The 15755-nt window shown below is 43.1% G+C and overlaps 1 protein-coding gene across 1 annotated transcript in view; it reads left to right on the forward strand.

Annotated features, from left to right (window-relative positions):
• ADAM19 (ADAM metallopeptidase domain 19) overlaps positions 1–15755 on the forward strand; it is a 451105-nt gene that overhangs the window by 369797 nt on the left and 65553 nt on the right. Inside the window, exons 18-19 of the mRNA XM_086931224.1 lie at positions 6592–6700; positions 9433–9577. Coding sequence (XP_086787350.1) covers positions 6592–6700; positions 9433–9577 — 254 coding nt within the window. The remainder of the gene's footprint in view (positions 1–6591; positions 6701–9432; positions 9578–15755) is intronic.

Genomic DNA, 15755 nt, shown 5'->3' on the forward strand with positions numbered 1-15755 from the left:
AGTAGTTCAACCAGCAGCCTCTCTGTATACTTCACTATTGAGATGGTGCTCCCCTTCGCGGTAACGGTGCCGCGCAGATAAATTGTCACACAGTGTCCGAAAGCTTATTTCGAGGGCACACGCAGCTTGCCTGCCATCCAGCTTTGTCTTTGTGCGGCTTGCTCCTTTGGTCCTGTAATCAGAGTATATACAAGAATCGCAAGACACCCACTCAGGGAGAACTGATGCTTTTCCAATGAACTACGAATCCCATAATGCTTGGGGGCAAATGAGAAACCAATAAAATGCCGGAAGTACAATTGTCAAAGCACTCCTTGCCTCTAAAGCTTTACTTTACTTTCATGAGTTTCTGGGTAGAAGAAAATTACCTTACGAGTTGCTTACAAACACGACCTATGAGCCATTGTCCACTATATTGGACTTTCATTTGAACTTTAGATCACCAAAACTAGAAAAAGGTTTCCTGAGAGTCCATGTAAAGTGTGGAGGAAAGTGGTGTTCTTTTGTAAAGGGAAAGTGAACATTTGGGCATACTAAAACTCTTTTTGCCCAAGCTGCTGCTAAAGATAATTCGTTGGAACAAAATGGGGCTGGCTCTAATCAGCAAGGCTGAGCCTATATAGCAAATAACAGAAGGGAGTGCCAGTGCTGATAATATTAACTTTGGACTAGGATTAATCCTCCACAAACAGAAAATTAGATTCCAGAAAGGGAACTGCTGTTTAGTCGCAATTTTATTTGTAGAAAATCAACAATATGTTATAAAATTCATCTTTACATTAGAGAAGAAAACATTGGGAGGAAATCAAGATGAAAGCGGACACATAAAAATACATTCAATTAAAGCAATCCACCATTCACAACTGCAATCATGTCACATTCACAACACATTCAACACAATCAGACTTGACTCAAGCATACCACATAATACTGCTCAAAAGAGGAAAGGTACAAAACTGGGTCTGCGTCAATTAAGCAAAAAATTCAGAATAATTGTTTAAACAATAGTACAAAACCAAGAATTTTTACATTTTTAACATTCATTACGAGTAAATGTGAATAGGTAATGTACAAGGGATTGTAAGGAGTCTGCTAATAGACGTGACTCTTATACACATGGGCAGACCAGTGAGATAATAGGCCTACGCGTTTCGAATCCCCTTTAATTCGTCGGAGATTCTCATCAGGGCCTCAGGCAACTGAAAAAAGGAGAAAAGAACATACAACAGTTTTAAAAAAAAAAGAAGAATAGTGACATGTGAGAGAGGCACAAATGCAAATAAGGCAAACACTGTTGTGAATAACAATGGCTAAAGTACATACTGCAGGAGGTTACTACATAGCAGGAGTCTCAAAACTCAGTGAATACCCAGCAGGAGAGAACCCTGGACAAGGGGACACTATTGTGGAACATCAGAACGTGGAAAGACTGCGTACTGGTCTCTAGGTGACACAAGGACCCCTGCACTGAACTAGAGATTTTAACTGCACCAGAGATCAAAAGATGGGGGATTACTTACCACCAATGTGGCTAAAGTGAAAGCCTGTGGTGGTCCGAATTTAGGAGGCTTCTCTAAGGTACAAAGCCTGTGGATAGACATCAACGTCTAATGGGTCAGTAAGAAATATAATTGTAAAACTGCTAAAATAGCAATCAAAGACCTGTAGGGATGTATGTATGTTACTACCACGCGCGCGGTACAACGAAGTACCATTACAACGCGGTTGTAACAACGCAAGTCGTTACAACGACTTGCGTTGGGGGGGCGCAAATTTAAAGAATATAATTTACTATTCCAACACCAGTCCCCGTGGATAGTAGGGAAGGTGTTGGGATAGTAAATTAAATTATTTATTATCCTCGAGTGCCACCCAGCGCATTTCGTTGTAACAACTTTCGTTGTTATAACTGCGTGGTAATGGTACTTCGTTGTACCGCGCGCGTTGTAAACGCTGTATACCGTAGGGATACCTTACCGCTCTGTGGAAATCGATAAACCCAGGCGGCAAAAGAGTGGATCCAGTTGTGGAATCTGTAAGGAAACGGAGAGCCTATTAGGAAACCTAAAGCAAACAAAGTCAGGGCAAATGGACCTGAAGCGGACAAGGTCGGCTACCTGGAGGTGGAGAGTGCCACAGCCAGGTGGACCAAGACGTTAGAAGTCGATTGGAGGGAGGGATGGAACCAACTAAGTTGTTACATGACGGCGTTTCTTATTGGCTAGCAACCACTCTGAGTCCTGTGGGGGAGTAGTAACCAAAAGATGAAAGTAATTAGGGATAAAAAATGGAATCGAAATCAGAACGGAGGGGGCAACTAGAGAGTAAAGGTGTACATCACCTGTGTGAAGCGGTCGGGACGTAACGCTTCTGCCGGTCTAATTCAGGCAGTCAGAACGGGGTGGCAGCGTCAGCACAAGCAGGCGTGAATCGCGTGTACTGCAAATGAAGGGAAAACGGCAGAAAAATGAAAAAGGGTGTAGGAAAGGTCTTGAAAAGGCTCTGTCAGGCGCGGCCAGAAGACAGTGGTGCACGACGAGGCCGGAGCTGGCTCTTACCGGGTGTGAGGAATCCGGAGGTTTCTTCTTAGCGCTACAGCCGGGCGGCGTAGAGATGGACACTAATCACTCGCGCAGGCGTGTTACCCTGCCAAGTGAAACCTTTCGTTTTATAGCAGAAGGCGCACTGCGTCATCGGTGAGGGGGCGGTTCTACAGGCATGAACTGACTCGGGCAAGGGAGCCCAATGGGAGGCATGTAATGTGTAATAGGCTAAGTTTATACATGCAAGAGAATATTTAGTAACTGTAAATCGAAATTCGTAGTTTATGGCATAAAATGCCCTTGCGATTGCCTATATATCGGCAAAACAGAGCAAGAAGTGCGACAACGCATATCTCAACACAAGTCGAGGTTGAAGAGAAACGTCGAAAATGCACCGCTGGTAAATCATTGGAATAGAATGCAACATGGACTGAATGAGTTCAAATGGACGGTCATTTCCAGGATAGAAAAGGACCCTCGAGGAGGCGATCTGAGCCTTCTATTATCCAAAAGGGAAGCAATGCTAATTGTGAAATTCGACACGGCTGTGTCAGGTCTAAATGAACTCTCTGAAATATTTAAGTTATGAACCCTTCTTGTAATGCCTTGGCTACCATGCACATAGGCTATACCATCTTCTAGCACCAGAGACCCCCTTTGTTTTATACTTCTTAGTCAGCCTCAATTTGCTATTTACAATAATTTTTCCTTTCCATTTATATTCTCTTGCATGTATAAACTTAGCCTATTACACATTACATGCCTCCCGTTGGGCTCCCTTGCCCGAGTCAGTTCATGCCTGTAGAACCGCCCCCTCACTGATGACGCCGTGCGCCTTCTGCTATAAAATGAAAGGTTTCACTTGGCAGGGTAACGCGCCTGAGCGAGTGATTAGTGTCCATCTCGACGCCGCCCGGCTGTAGCGCTAAGAAGAAACCTCCGGATTCCTCACACCCGGTAAGAGCCAGCTCCTGCATCGTCGTGCACCACTGTTTTCTGGCCGCGCCTGACAGAGCCTTTTCAAGACCTTTCCTACACCCTTTTTCATTTTTCTGCCGTTTTCCCTTCATTTGCAGTACACGTGATTCACGCCTGCTTGTGCTGACGATGCCACCCCGTTCTGACTGCCTGAATTAGACCGGCAGAAGCGTTACGTCCCGACCGCTTCACACAGGTGATGTACACCTTTACTCTCTAGTTGCCCCCTCCGTTCTGATTTCGATTCCATTTTTTATCCCTAATTACTTTCATCTTTTGGTTACTACTCCCCCACAGGACTCAGAGTGGTTGCTAGCCAATAAGAAACGCCGTCATGTAACAACTTAGTTGGTTCCATCCCTCCCTCCAATCGACTTCTAACGTCTTGGTCCACCCGGCTGTGGCACTCTCCACCTCCAGGTAGCCGACCTTGTCCGCTTCAGGTCCATTTGCCCTGACTTTGTTTGCTTTAGGTTTCCTAATAGGCTCTCCGTTTCCTTACAGATTCCACAACTGGATCCACTCTTTTGCCGCCTGGGTTTATCGATTTTCACAGAGCGGTAAGGTATCCCTACAGGTCTTTGATTGCTATTTTAGCAGTTTTACAATTATATTTCTTACTGACCCATTAGACGTTGATGTCTATCCACAGGCTTTGTACCTTAGAGAAGCCTCCTAAATCCGGACCACCACAAGCTTTCACTTTAGCCACATTGGTGGTAAGTAATCCCCCATCTTTTGATCTCTGGTGCAGTTAAAATCTCTAGTTCAGTGCAGGGGTCCTTGTGTCACCTAGAGACCAGTACGCAGTCTTTCCTCGTTCTGATGTTCCACAATAGTGTCCCCTTGTCCAGGGTTCTCTCCTGCTGGGTATTCACTGAGTTTTGAGACTCCTGCTATGTAGTAACCTCCTGCAGTATGTACTTTAGCCATTGTTATTCACAACAGTGTTTGCCCTATTTGCATTTGTGCCTCTCTCACATGTCACTATTCTTCTTTTTTTTTTTTAAACTGTTGTATGTTCTTTTCTCCTTTTTTCAGTTGCCTGAGGCCCTGATGAGAATCTCTGACGAATTAAAGGGGATTCGAAACGCGTAGGCCTATTATCTCACTGGTCTGCCCATGTGTATAAGAGTCACGTCTATCAGCAGACTCCTTACAATCCCTTGTACATTACCTATTCACATTTACTCGTAATGAATGTTAAAAATGTAAAAATTCTTGGTTTTGTACTATTGTTTAAACAATTATTCTGAATTTTTTGCTTAATTGACGCAGACCCAGTTTTGTACCTTTCCTCTTTTGAGCAGTATTATGTGGTATGCTTGAGTCAAGTCTGATTGTGTTGAATGTGTTGTGAATGTGACATGATTGCAGTTGTGAATGGTGGATTGCTTTAATTGAATGTATTTTTATGTGTCCGCTTTCATCTTGATTTCCTCCCGATGTTTTCTTCTCTAATGTAAAGATGAATTTTATAACATATTGTTGATTTTCTACAAATAAAATTGCGACTAAACAGCAGTTCCCTTTCTGGAATCTAATTTTCTGTTCGTGGAGGATTAATCCTAGTCCAAAGTTAATATTATCAGCACTGGCACTCCCTTCTGTTATTTGCTAAAGATAATTCAGCAGTTACTTGCTAATAATTTAATTACTCTTAGTTCAAATTTCCTCGTACTAGTCACTGCTTTGTTATGCGGACAGCACCTTCAAGGCAGAATATGTTAGAGTTAACCATCAACAAGCAAGTTCCCAACTTTCCATTGTTCAGGTGATAAATTAATTTACCCATAATTCCAATGAGACATAATCCAAAATCCCTCTGGCCATAGCCTTCAATTGAGAGATGACATGTAGCAATGGGATAGGGGAAGCATAAAACTACTAGTAAAGAAGATTATAAGAGATTGGGGCATTACCCTCATGTTCCTCTTCATTGCCCCAGTCCTTACTTTGTGTGTAGTAATTAAGCCATCTCTGGACTCTTAGCATAAAACAAACAGAAAAAACAGACTGAAATTATGCAAATTACAATGAATATAAACATCAAAAATAATGTCCCTGCTGTGTTCTTTGTGCAGTCTATAAAGCTGAGAAACGCTTTTGCCCTGTATCCCCTCCCTTAACCTTCCTAAAGAAAATTGCAGTCTCTGGATGGGCAAGGCGATGAATTAGGTTTAAAAGGGGCAATCACTGCTCTGGGGACACTGCTAGGTATTCGAATAATGCACAACAAGAAACACTTTTGTGGCTTCTTTTGGGATTTTGATGATAATCTTGGGAATTAAGGAAATGGATTAGTAGGAATGCAAAAATCTTCTTGTACAAGTAAAAGAGACAGAGTCCAAGACCGGGAAATCGGCTGCAAATGCGGGTATCAGAAATTTCAACGAGTTCAAAGAAAACGAAAACACGTTCAATGCGTTTATTACTCTGAACATTGGAGAGATGCAAATTAAAGAAAACAAAACTCTTGAGTGATTGACACACCATTATTGGTTCAGAAAATAGGGAACTCCCTTAATAATTGATTAGGCAACTGAATCATCAACTTTTCTTAAGTGGCCTCACACACTGCCATACCGATTCAACTGAACCTCCCGTCGACTGGCTTTGGGCAGTCCATGCTGGTCTCTACAACTCCTAAGCATACTGTCTGACTCTTGAGATATGTTGCACTCTACTCCTCAGAACCCACTCCCTTCCCTAGCTAGGAGGGACATCTAGGTGGTAAATACTTGAGTTGCTACTAAGCCATGACCCAAGTGTTCTTTTCATCTGCAGGCAGATTTATTCGTCCAATGGATTACGGATGAACCTGTCCTACTCGAAAGAGCTGCTTTTTTGATGTTAACTATAATATAGTATTTTGCTGTCTTTTATAGTGGGGTAGACCTCTTAAAAAATGCCTTGGGTAATGTGTGATATTTGACAAACAATTCTCTGTGAACAGGAGATTTATGGTGACAAGCAGAGGCTCATACAGCATTGTAGGCCCTCTCATATTTGCAGTGAAATCATACAGCTTTATATGCACACAATAGAACTATTTCTTCTCTCTCTGTAGATCTGCAACAATAATCGGAACTGTCACTGCTCTCAGGGCTGGGACCCTCCCTTCTGTAACCGCACAGGAAGTGGTGGCAGCATAGACAGTGGCCCGCCCCCTCTGGATGGTGCGTATGACCCGTGTAATCCCGCCTTTCGGCTCCTGTGCTTGCGCATTAAGATTAACAATCCCTCTGGACAGTGTCTAAGCTTTGTGTAAATTTGTTTCTTGGTTCCTAAACATACTAAGACAAAGATCCCTCTCCAGTTTGCCTGCATGACTGTATGAATGTGTACCATGGCATATGATGGAGTCTGATGTGCACTAGACTAGAGAAATCTGAACATAAATTGGAACTGTGAAGTCCATTACATGTATGCCTAGTATAACTGAGTATCCTGCCCCTCCCCTTGAAGTATGTGAACCCCACTGACCAGTTTCTATACACACAAGGACAGAGCAAGCCTGAGGTCCTCAGAAAACTGTGTAGACTGAAAGCTGCTTCTACTAATTACCCCCTTTTTTCTAGGACTTCAGTTATACTCAAAGATTTACGAACAGACCAATGCCTCAGCTCCCATTCTTGTACATTAATTAGGATAGAATACGACACTGCAGATGTTGTGCTTGGTCTGTACATTCTGGTTACATGACACCGATGCAATTCTACTGTGAAATGATCACCCCTTAGGTTGGTTCTTGGGTTCCCCCAAATGTTATTTGTTATGTAGTGCAACTCTTGGACAGTGTGTGTAACTTGCAGATTTACGTAGACCAATTCACTGCATGCCATTTGTTTTTCAGCTGCTACCCATGTACACCTCAATATATGTAAACATGGAAACGGTATAATCCCGTTCTTGTTTGATATATCACTATATTCATATCGTTTGCCACCAATTGTGCTTCATCATCATGTACACATGTATCCTCACCAGCTGATCATGTTCTTATGTACCAGACGTTATTGTTATGCAGAGCATTTCAGCTAGACAGCCAACCAACTCAAATAAATACAAGTAAAAACTGGATATAATAAGTTCTTAAGAATGGTACATCTGACCTACTTTGACCAGTACCAAACTCACTTCTATGCCGACTAGAATAGGGTCACAACTTCTTGATGGTGCAGGTGATCCCAGGCAGCCGCCTCCTGCAGCTGTAACTCAGGCAACACCAGCAGGGTGTGGTACCCACTTCTAGAAGACATATATGCCCATTGCAATCTCCCTACTGCTTGCCCCGTCAGTTCCCACTACGTGAAATTCGTTTCTCCGTTCCCACACATGCACATTAAGTGCCTACCCCACCAGAGTGTGTATACCCTGTGGAAGAACACTAGAATAAAGTAGACCCCCAACCTGGATGTCATGTATTACCTTTACATGACTCTTGCCTAAGATGCATATATATTGGGCAACTTTTTTCCATCCTGACCACATGAGTGAGTACATGACCTAAGTTTTCTATTGCTGTGACCCCCATGCATCAGCATTAGGAAAGTATTCCGCCCACTGGAGAGTGTGTATGACTTGTGCTATTTGGTCCTTTTGAGCTTATGCACATAGAGGAGAATAAAGTGTACTTATCACCACTGCACTATGGTCTTGCTGCTTCCAAGTATGCACACGAAAGACTAAGTAACCCCATTACAACTGTACGTTCAGTATTCCCAGTATAGATGAGTGCCCTAGCTCCCATGCATGTGCATCGTGATGGAGTAACCTCTCTGGACATAGTGTGTGCCCTGCATAGATCTGTGCACAGCTCCCAGGCAACAGACAAGCTCACTAGGTTTAGGGCCAGTGCTGCATTAAATACTTTGTAGGCAGATGCCTTTTGCAGCACTAAAAGAAGCCACAGCAGAGGGCAAGACTTCAACAAATGGCTTCAAAATGGCCTTTTTGCTGAGGAAGGGAAACACCCAAATGGCAAAACGTTTTTTTTCTAGCGCATCTGAAAATATTTATACTGGCATTGACTAGGATATGGTAAAAACCTACTCCTCATTCATACGCCCTTTGGTCTCTAAGCTCTCATGAATGCGCACTAGGATAGAGCAGCCCCTTGGAACCAAGCATGTGTAACCGGTTCAGAATGGTCCCTTGGTTACCATGGCTTTGCACATGGGTACAGTTACTGCTTCCAGATGGCCTGTACGAATGGTGTACACTGGTCCATTAGCTTACATAAATGCTGTTGGATAGATTGACCACGTTTTGATGGTGCTACATGATGTTTAGCCAAGGCTCTCACCCCCCACTGAGGCAGTCATAAGTACAGTGACCACCTTTGAAGGGGAGTAGGGGACAAATATCCTGTGAGAGACTGCCTCATGGCTCCCATGCATGTCCACAAGGATAGACTAATCAACTAAAAATTATGCTTATTTCCTGTGTAGAATAGTGGTTTTAGCTCCAACACATGTGCGCTCAGGTAGGTCACCCCTCCATAACCTGTGCAAACCAGTCTCATGACTCTCATATATTGACTCTCAAATAGAGTTGCCACCTTTATATGATCCGTGTGACCTCTGGAGGTCAGCCTCTCAACTTTCAAAAACATGCAGGAAGACAGACTAACCCTCCAGATGCCGGATGCTATGCATGGCCTGTGTAGACCATTCCCTGAGCCCTCATGCATGGATACCAGGATACAGTCACGCCTTTACAGATGGTTCATGTGATCTCTGGAGACCAGCCCACGGATGCTGTGTATGGCCTGTGTGGACCAGTCCTTGAGCTCTCGTGCATACACACCAGGATAGAATAAACCCTTCAGTACTGCACATTTGTCCTTACTCCGCTCCCGCAAATCCGTAGTAGTCGGTTGCATTCAGCGATTTGCTTTTTCTTCCAGGTTCTGGAGCCGTGGTGTTCGGTGCCCTCACCCTGGCATTTATGCTTATATTGCTACCAGGCGCTGCATTCTGCTTATACATCTACAAACGGAAGGACAAGCTAAAGATGACGAGTGCAACCCAACCGGATGTTGAGCAGTCACGGTAATGTGTTGTGGGGCTTGCACATCAGTTATCTTGTGTAACCACTGGACTGTGGCTAGCATTGGTTGTTGGGTGCAGCAACTCTGGGACCCTGCTGAGAGTAAAGTAACAAAAACGGATTTCTAGATATTAGACAAAGGTATAGCCACAATTTGTTCAACGTCACTGCATTTGAAAGTAACATTAGAGTAGAATATACAAATAAACAACAACATTAGAATAAAAACACTAAAACACACAATTGATAAAAAGCATAAAATCCAACATGAAAAACTGCTGCCTGATATGCTTCATATAATCTCTGCAGAAAGGGTGCTGAAGCATAAAAAAAAATCATATGCCACTAGTTTCCTAATGCCTTTCTTATTGCGCCCACAAACATAGTGGAAAACAGTATAATTGGAGAAGTCACTGTTTATGAAATGTCATTGTTTCTTTTAAACTTCTGTCAATTTTTCTTGGTACCTTTGAAGAACAGGTCTGAGAGTAAACACCACCTAGACTCCTGAGGCACAATCAATGAATCATTAGGTAATAGGTAACTATGCTATTGTTCTCACCTCACAGTAAAGTAATTAGCATCTGGGGCCATATCAAGATGTTGCTTTCTGTACCAAGTCGATGCAAAGTGGTCTGCGTGTTTCTTCTTGGCATATTTTGCTCTTCCATTAACTTGAAATAACTTTTGTTTGTTAATGTTTTCTTGACAATAAAGCTCAGAAACACACAGCGGTAATGGCCTCTTTGTGTTTCCGAACTCTGCTATCAGCAAAACAAGCACTAACCCAAAGGGTCCTTCAATGTGAGAATAATAAAAAAGACAAATAGCACAGGGAGCTTGCTCTGTTGCTGTCTATGTCTATGCCATTGAAAGGTTTGAATTGGGTTTGCTTAACTGTGGGTGAAGAAATCTAAAGTCCACTTTCACTCTCTTTGAAGCCTGGCCAACTACTGGGTATCATAAGCATAGTTGTAAAGTTGAATGATCGCATAAAGGAGTTTAAGGGTGGGAATATACATTAAGGATGTAGGGGATAATGCTGAGCCTCTGGGTACACCAAATGCCACATTTTTTTAAAACTTTGAATCACATGGAACATTCGCTGATTGTATTGTTGGAAAGCGAACATGCTTTCCTTTAGTGCCAGGTATTGTCTACAATGGTCCTTTATCCATCCACATATATTTGATTGACAATGTCAAAAGTAGCCTAAAGAAAATCCTACATTATTAGTTCTTCAGTTTAACAGCCCCCACTTTCTATTCGATATCATCGCCAATAGCTAAGGTCACAGGTTTGCTACTCCTAAGGGTGTGAAAGCAGAACTGGTTTCAATTAAAGCTTGTAGTTACCTTGTTTACCTCTGCTTGGTATGGTAAATTAAACTCAGGTTTGTTGTTTAATAATATGTCGATATCAGAAGAATTTTTTTAGCAAAGGAATCAAAACAAGGCCTTTAAATTGAACTGACACAATTCCTGTTATCAAGGACCAATTTATGATTTTGCTTACATGTTCTTGAGCAAAAATTAATTAACTAGTTAAAAAGCCAGGGTTAAGATGCTGAGGATTGAACCAAGGGGTTTTACTGCTGGCAGTCACTTCGGGAGAAATATGCAAAATTGATAGGTGAGAAAAATGTCCTGTTATTTTAAGATATGGCCACAACTTAATTTTTTTCTCGAAATTCAATGTAACCAGAAACATTTTTAAAAATATTTATAATATTCAAAATGACCTGGATACACATATTAAGGTCAGACAGCAGCATGAGCATTTTATCTACATACAGTAACATTTGTTGTTCTGAGCTCCACCCTCTTTAACCTGCTTAAACTCCTTACAATTCATTTGCACCCAAGCCAAGCTGAAGGGATGGGATTTCCCACAAACCATTCAGACGCTCCCATGATAGTGATTACTTGCACCTTCGAGCCTATGCACAGAACGCAATAGTATAATTTCTCACCAGAGCCATTCTTCCTCAGAACTAAAATGAGATCACTCCAAGACCCAGCCTGGAATGCCTCATCATCCTCAATGAAGAGAGCCACTCTACTCCTTTGTCTCCCTGAGATCTGAAGTAAGTGGATCAGGCTCAGTGTCTCTTTGAGATAGTTGGAGATGATCTTAAATACCTACTAGATAAATGTACATGGGGCAGCCGTACGATTCTCTTCTATTCTGCTTCAGAAGATTATTTATATAAGTGGAGGCATTCCCACAGTGAGTCTGTTGCCGCTGTCGAAAGAGCACAGGAGGAGACTGAGAAGAGAACAATGACTATTTGCAAACGAATTGTTAAAGGTTATTAGAATAATTTGCTGAATCAACAGGTTTTCTTTTTCTTGACAAAAGATGGTTCTCGCTCTCCCGTTGAGACAGGGGCGGTGGGTGACGTTTGAAAGTGGTGGGGCGCAAAGTGAATTGCATACCGCACCATAGGGAGCGAGCGAGCCTGAACCCCAACAGGGGGTTTGGGGCAGTTACCCCCCCCCCCCCCCAAGAAAAATTTGAAGAAAAATCGTGCATTTTCAAGCAAATTTGAGAAAGCAGGAAGGTTAATAAAGCAATTGTGAAAGTGCAGTTATTACATTAATAGATGTCATAACATAGGTAGCTGCTTATTCAGTATAACCACAGAGCTTCATACATTCCGGTCCTATTACGCTCAGGTGCTGAATTGAGACTATAAGACTTTCATGAAAATCTCAGCTCTAAGAGTAGAAGAAGTTGCACAGCAGTTGGGAAACAGCCTTCACAAAGCATTGGTGACGGACAAGTGCTGACGCAAAAGGCGTCTCCTGCGTCCAGGCCCCATTCTGAGATGGGGGCAATCCGTGAGCACAAATACTAGCAGGAGTGCACGTTGCCAGTGATGCTTATCCAAGACCTAATTGATGAGCATACCATATGATCATCTGTACAAAAGTTGAAAGAGAGGTGAAGAATGATGCAGATGGAGGCTAAGTGGTTATGTTGGAAAGTGCCTATGAAGTCAGATATGTGTTGATAGTGTCTAAGTAGACTGAACTCTGGGAGATGTCAGTCACACTGTGTAGAGTAGTCGGTGAACCTCCAGCGGTTCAGCGGCGCATGGTGTCCACCAGGTTTAGAGGTGGTTATGTTTGCCGGACACGGGTCAGGGTGAGGGAACGTGCAGACTGAGGAGGATGAACTGAACTCTGCACCTCGGGGACATTGGAATGAGGGAAGGGTTGCGTTGGAGAGGCAGGTTTGGTGAACAGCAAACAAACACCGACCAGCATCCTGCAGTAGACATGCAACGGCAAGGGCTTTATCAAGCTTACTTCCTTAAAGGAAGGTAAAATTAGGAATTCTCGGTTCCATCTATAGGCCTGGCTGGTGGCTGTGAGTGTGAGGATGGGGTGATGGTTGCACAGTCTCCCGTTGGTCAGTGTCTCGCTTTGAGCAGTAGAAACGTGCTCGTTGAGACCCACAGGCAGCACGCAGTGGCAAGGCACTTCAAAGAAATATTGAAATCCTTAGTAGCAGAAGTAAAGAATTAAAATACACCCTCAAGTCAAATGCAGAGCAATAATAATGTGCACATCAAAGAACCAAGAATACTGCTACTTATGGTATAAAGCACATACACATGGAAATTAGAGTGCAATATTAAAATTAACTTCCAACACTCCATGAAATAAACTATGGAGATTTTATACAGCTCATAAAGTGTCAAGCATTCCAAGACACTTCCAATCTGTTGAAGGAATATCGCCTTAGTAGCAACTCTTGTTCCCCAGGCAATGATGGGTCAATTCAAAGGGCGTGGGATGCTACCTTAGGTTTCTAAGACATACTTCCAGAAAACACAGGTGGTATTTATTATTTTCCCTTGACCAAGCATCAAAAAAACTTATTTTCAAGCAGTGATATGTATGACTCCACTCCCTATTAAGCTTTCTGTGCCCATCTGTCTTTGTGGACAAAGATCTAAAGGCAACCACAAAGAGACTGTTGTGAAATCACAACCTAGAACAAGAGCCACAAGCGTTCTACTCAACAAGATGTAAAAACGATGGCAGCCTCCCAGTGCACATCTTCTGAGACCACCGGGCACACACAACTTTTTGGGAAGAATATTTTTGTGTGTGAGAGAGAAATATCAGACTCTGCTCCTCATTCCTGTACACAAGCTTTCACAAGAGGGGTGCACATTGCAAAGCCTTTTTTTCTGTGAATAGTTGTGTCTATGTCTATGTTGATTCCACATAGTTACACAGCTATATATGAGTGAATCTGTTTTCTCTCAGTGCAAGACCTGTCAATTTAGCGACGTAATACTTGACACCTGAATGTGCTGTAAGTAAATAAACATTACCATGAAAATGCAAAGCATTCTTGGGGGGTCCATTTTATTTTGTTGCAGTAGAGCCTCATGAGCATTCCCCAAAATTCTAGACAATAAATGCATTGCAAAGAATACCTCGACAATGATTCACATTTCAGCACCCACCAATGCATGAAATTAAAACAAAAAAAACGAATTAAATACATTCTAGGGCACAATTACCATATTTTGTTTTGAGATGCGCAAAATTACAACCGTAGCCTTTGCAGTCAGCGCTTTTATACCCCGCGTGCCTCATAAAACAACATCCATTGTCAGTCGTTGTCACTTTGGTATGTTTGAAAGGCTCCCTGACCTTCCCACGCACCAGAGGGCACTCACCGTCTTCGGCATCTTGGAAACTTTCCATAACTTCTTGCCAGCGACTCCTGCTGCTCCTCTCGCAGCCCCTCCAGGGATGACTGGCACCAGGAGGCTTTGGGTGGGGGGTCACACACTGGGCCTGGTGGTGAACAGGCTAGTGGGGGCTACAATTTCTATTCACACCTACACCTGCCCTGCATATCTTATCAAGGACACCAGCTCCAATTTTCAGTCTCAAACCACACACATCTTCCCAGGTTTCACCCAAACTGATTGCCTCCCATTCTCACAACTAAAGTGCTACCAATTAGCGAACCACTCATTTGTTAAAGGGACACTTTCCAGTGTCAAAGGCCTTTTTCCTCAACCACACCCCTTCCTGCACAAATCCATCATTGCTCCTAAACAGGCTCAGTTTCCATTGCCAGACCCAAGCTTCCTCCTTCCCAGTCACCCCTTCCCATGATCTCAACCCTTCCCTCAGTTTATTAGGGAAGTTTTATATTAGTTGAAACAAGGACCCAGAGGACATTATGGTACCTCACAAGAATTTCAGACCCATCTGATGTAAACAGCAGTAGGAGTTATAATCAGTAGAACATATTACAGTGGTGTGGTTATAGGAGGGAAGCCATGGGGTTTAACATGTTTGATATAGTAAATAAAAGCATTTGGAAGTCTCACTGGGGAAAGAGGGGAGGTTAAACATTACCTAAAAACTCAAGCGCAGATACTGAATTTTAATTACCCTTGCGCCACGCAATGTAACTGCTTCAACAAAGCTGTAGATTTTACACTTTAATCAAAGAAACACAACCAGCCAGCTGACAGATTAAGCAATATTTCATAAACCAAAATCCAGCAACAGACTTTCTCTTCTACCATTTAAATAACAAGATCAATCGGAAGATGTACTGGAATGGTAATGTTGGTATTTTTCAAGGAGGTAGCATTTCAGCAAACACTTAAGGTACTGGTGACGTCCGTCTCAGGGGGTCAACAAGAGCATGTCGGGACTTGGGTGCAAAGCCTGAGAAAGCCCTAAAAGCGGAGGATAGCAAACTTTACTGTTCGCCAATCGGAGCCCCAGAGACGGTCAGTTTATTTTTGAGATAATCACTATTTCCGTTTATCGAGGCATAGAGTCATACAAGTTAGATGTTATGTTTTATAGATGCATCTCACCCTTCAATGGAGCCACAGAAGACACGTGGGATACATATGGTCCATAATTAACCACGCGGGATGACTCCCCTGATGGCATTTTTTTCTAAAGTCCGGGAGGAGGTGGGGTGGGAATCTTTCGAGGGAGAACTGGGGGGGGGGGGGGGTGCATTTAGGCGAGAGCAGTGCACAGGCGTGCATGGTGGCGGGTGGTTGTTCTCCTACCCTTCCATGGCTCCGGTTGCTCTTCAGATCCTGGTTCCTCGGTTCCAGACAGCCCCCTCTCTCCTAACCCGCTGCTTCGGGGTTCTCGCCGGGGTCTGCTTCTCCTC

This window comes from Lissotriton vulgaris, chromosome 7, assembly GCF_964263255.1.
Source record: "Lissotriton vulgaris chromosome 7, aLisVul1.2, whole genome shotgun sequence".
NCBI classification, from domain to species: domain Eukaryota; kingdom Metazoa; phylum Chordata; class Amphibia; order Caudata; family Salamandridae; genus Lissotriton; species Lissotriton vulgaris.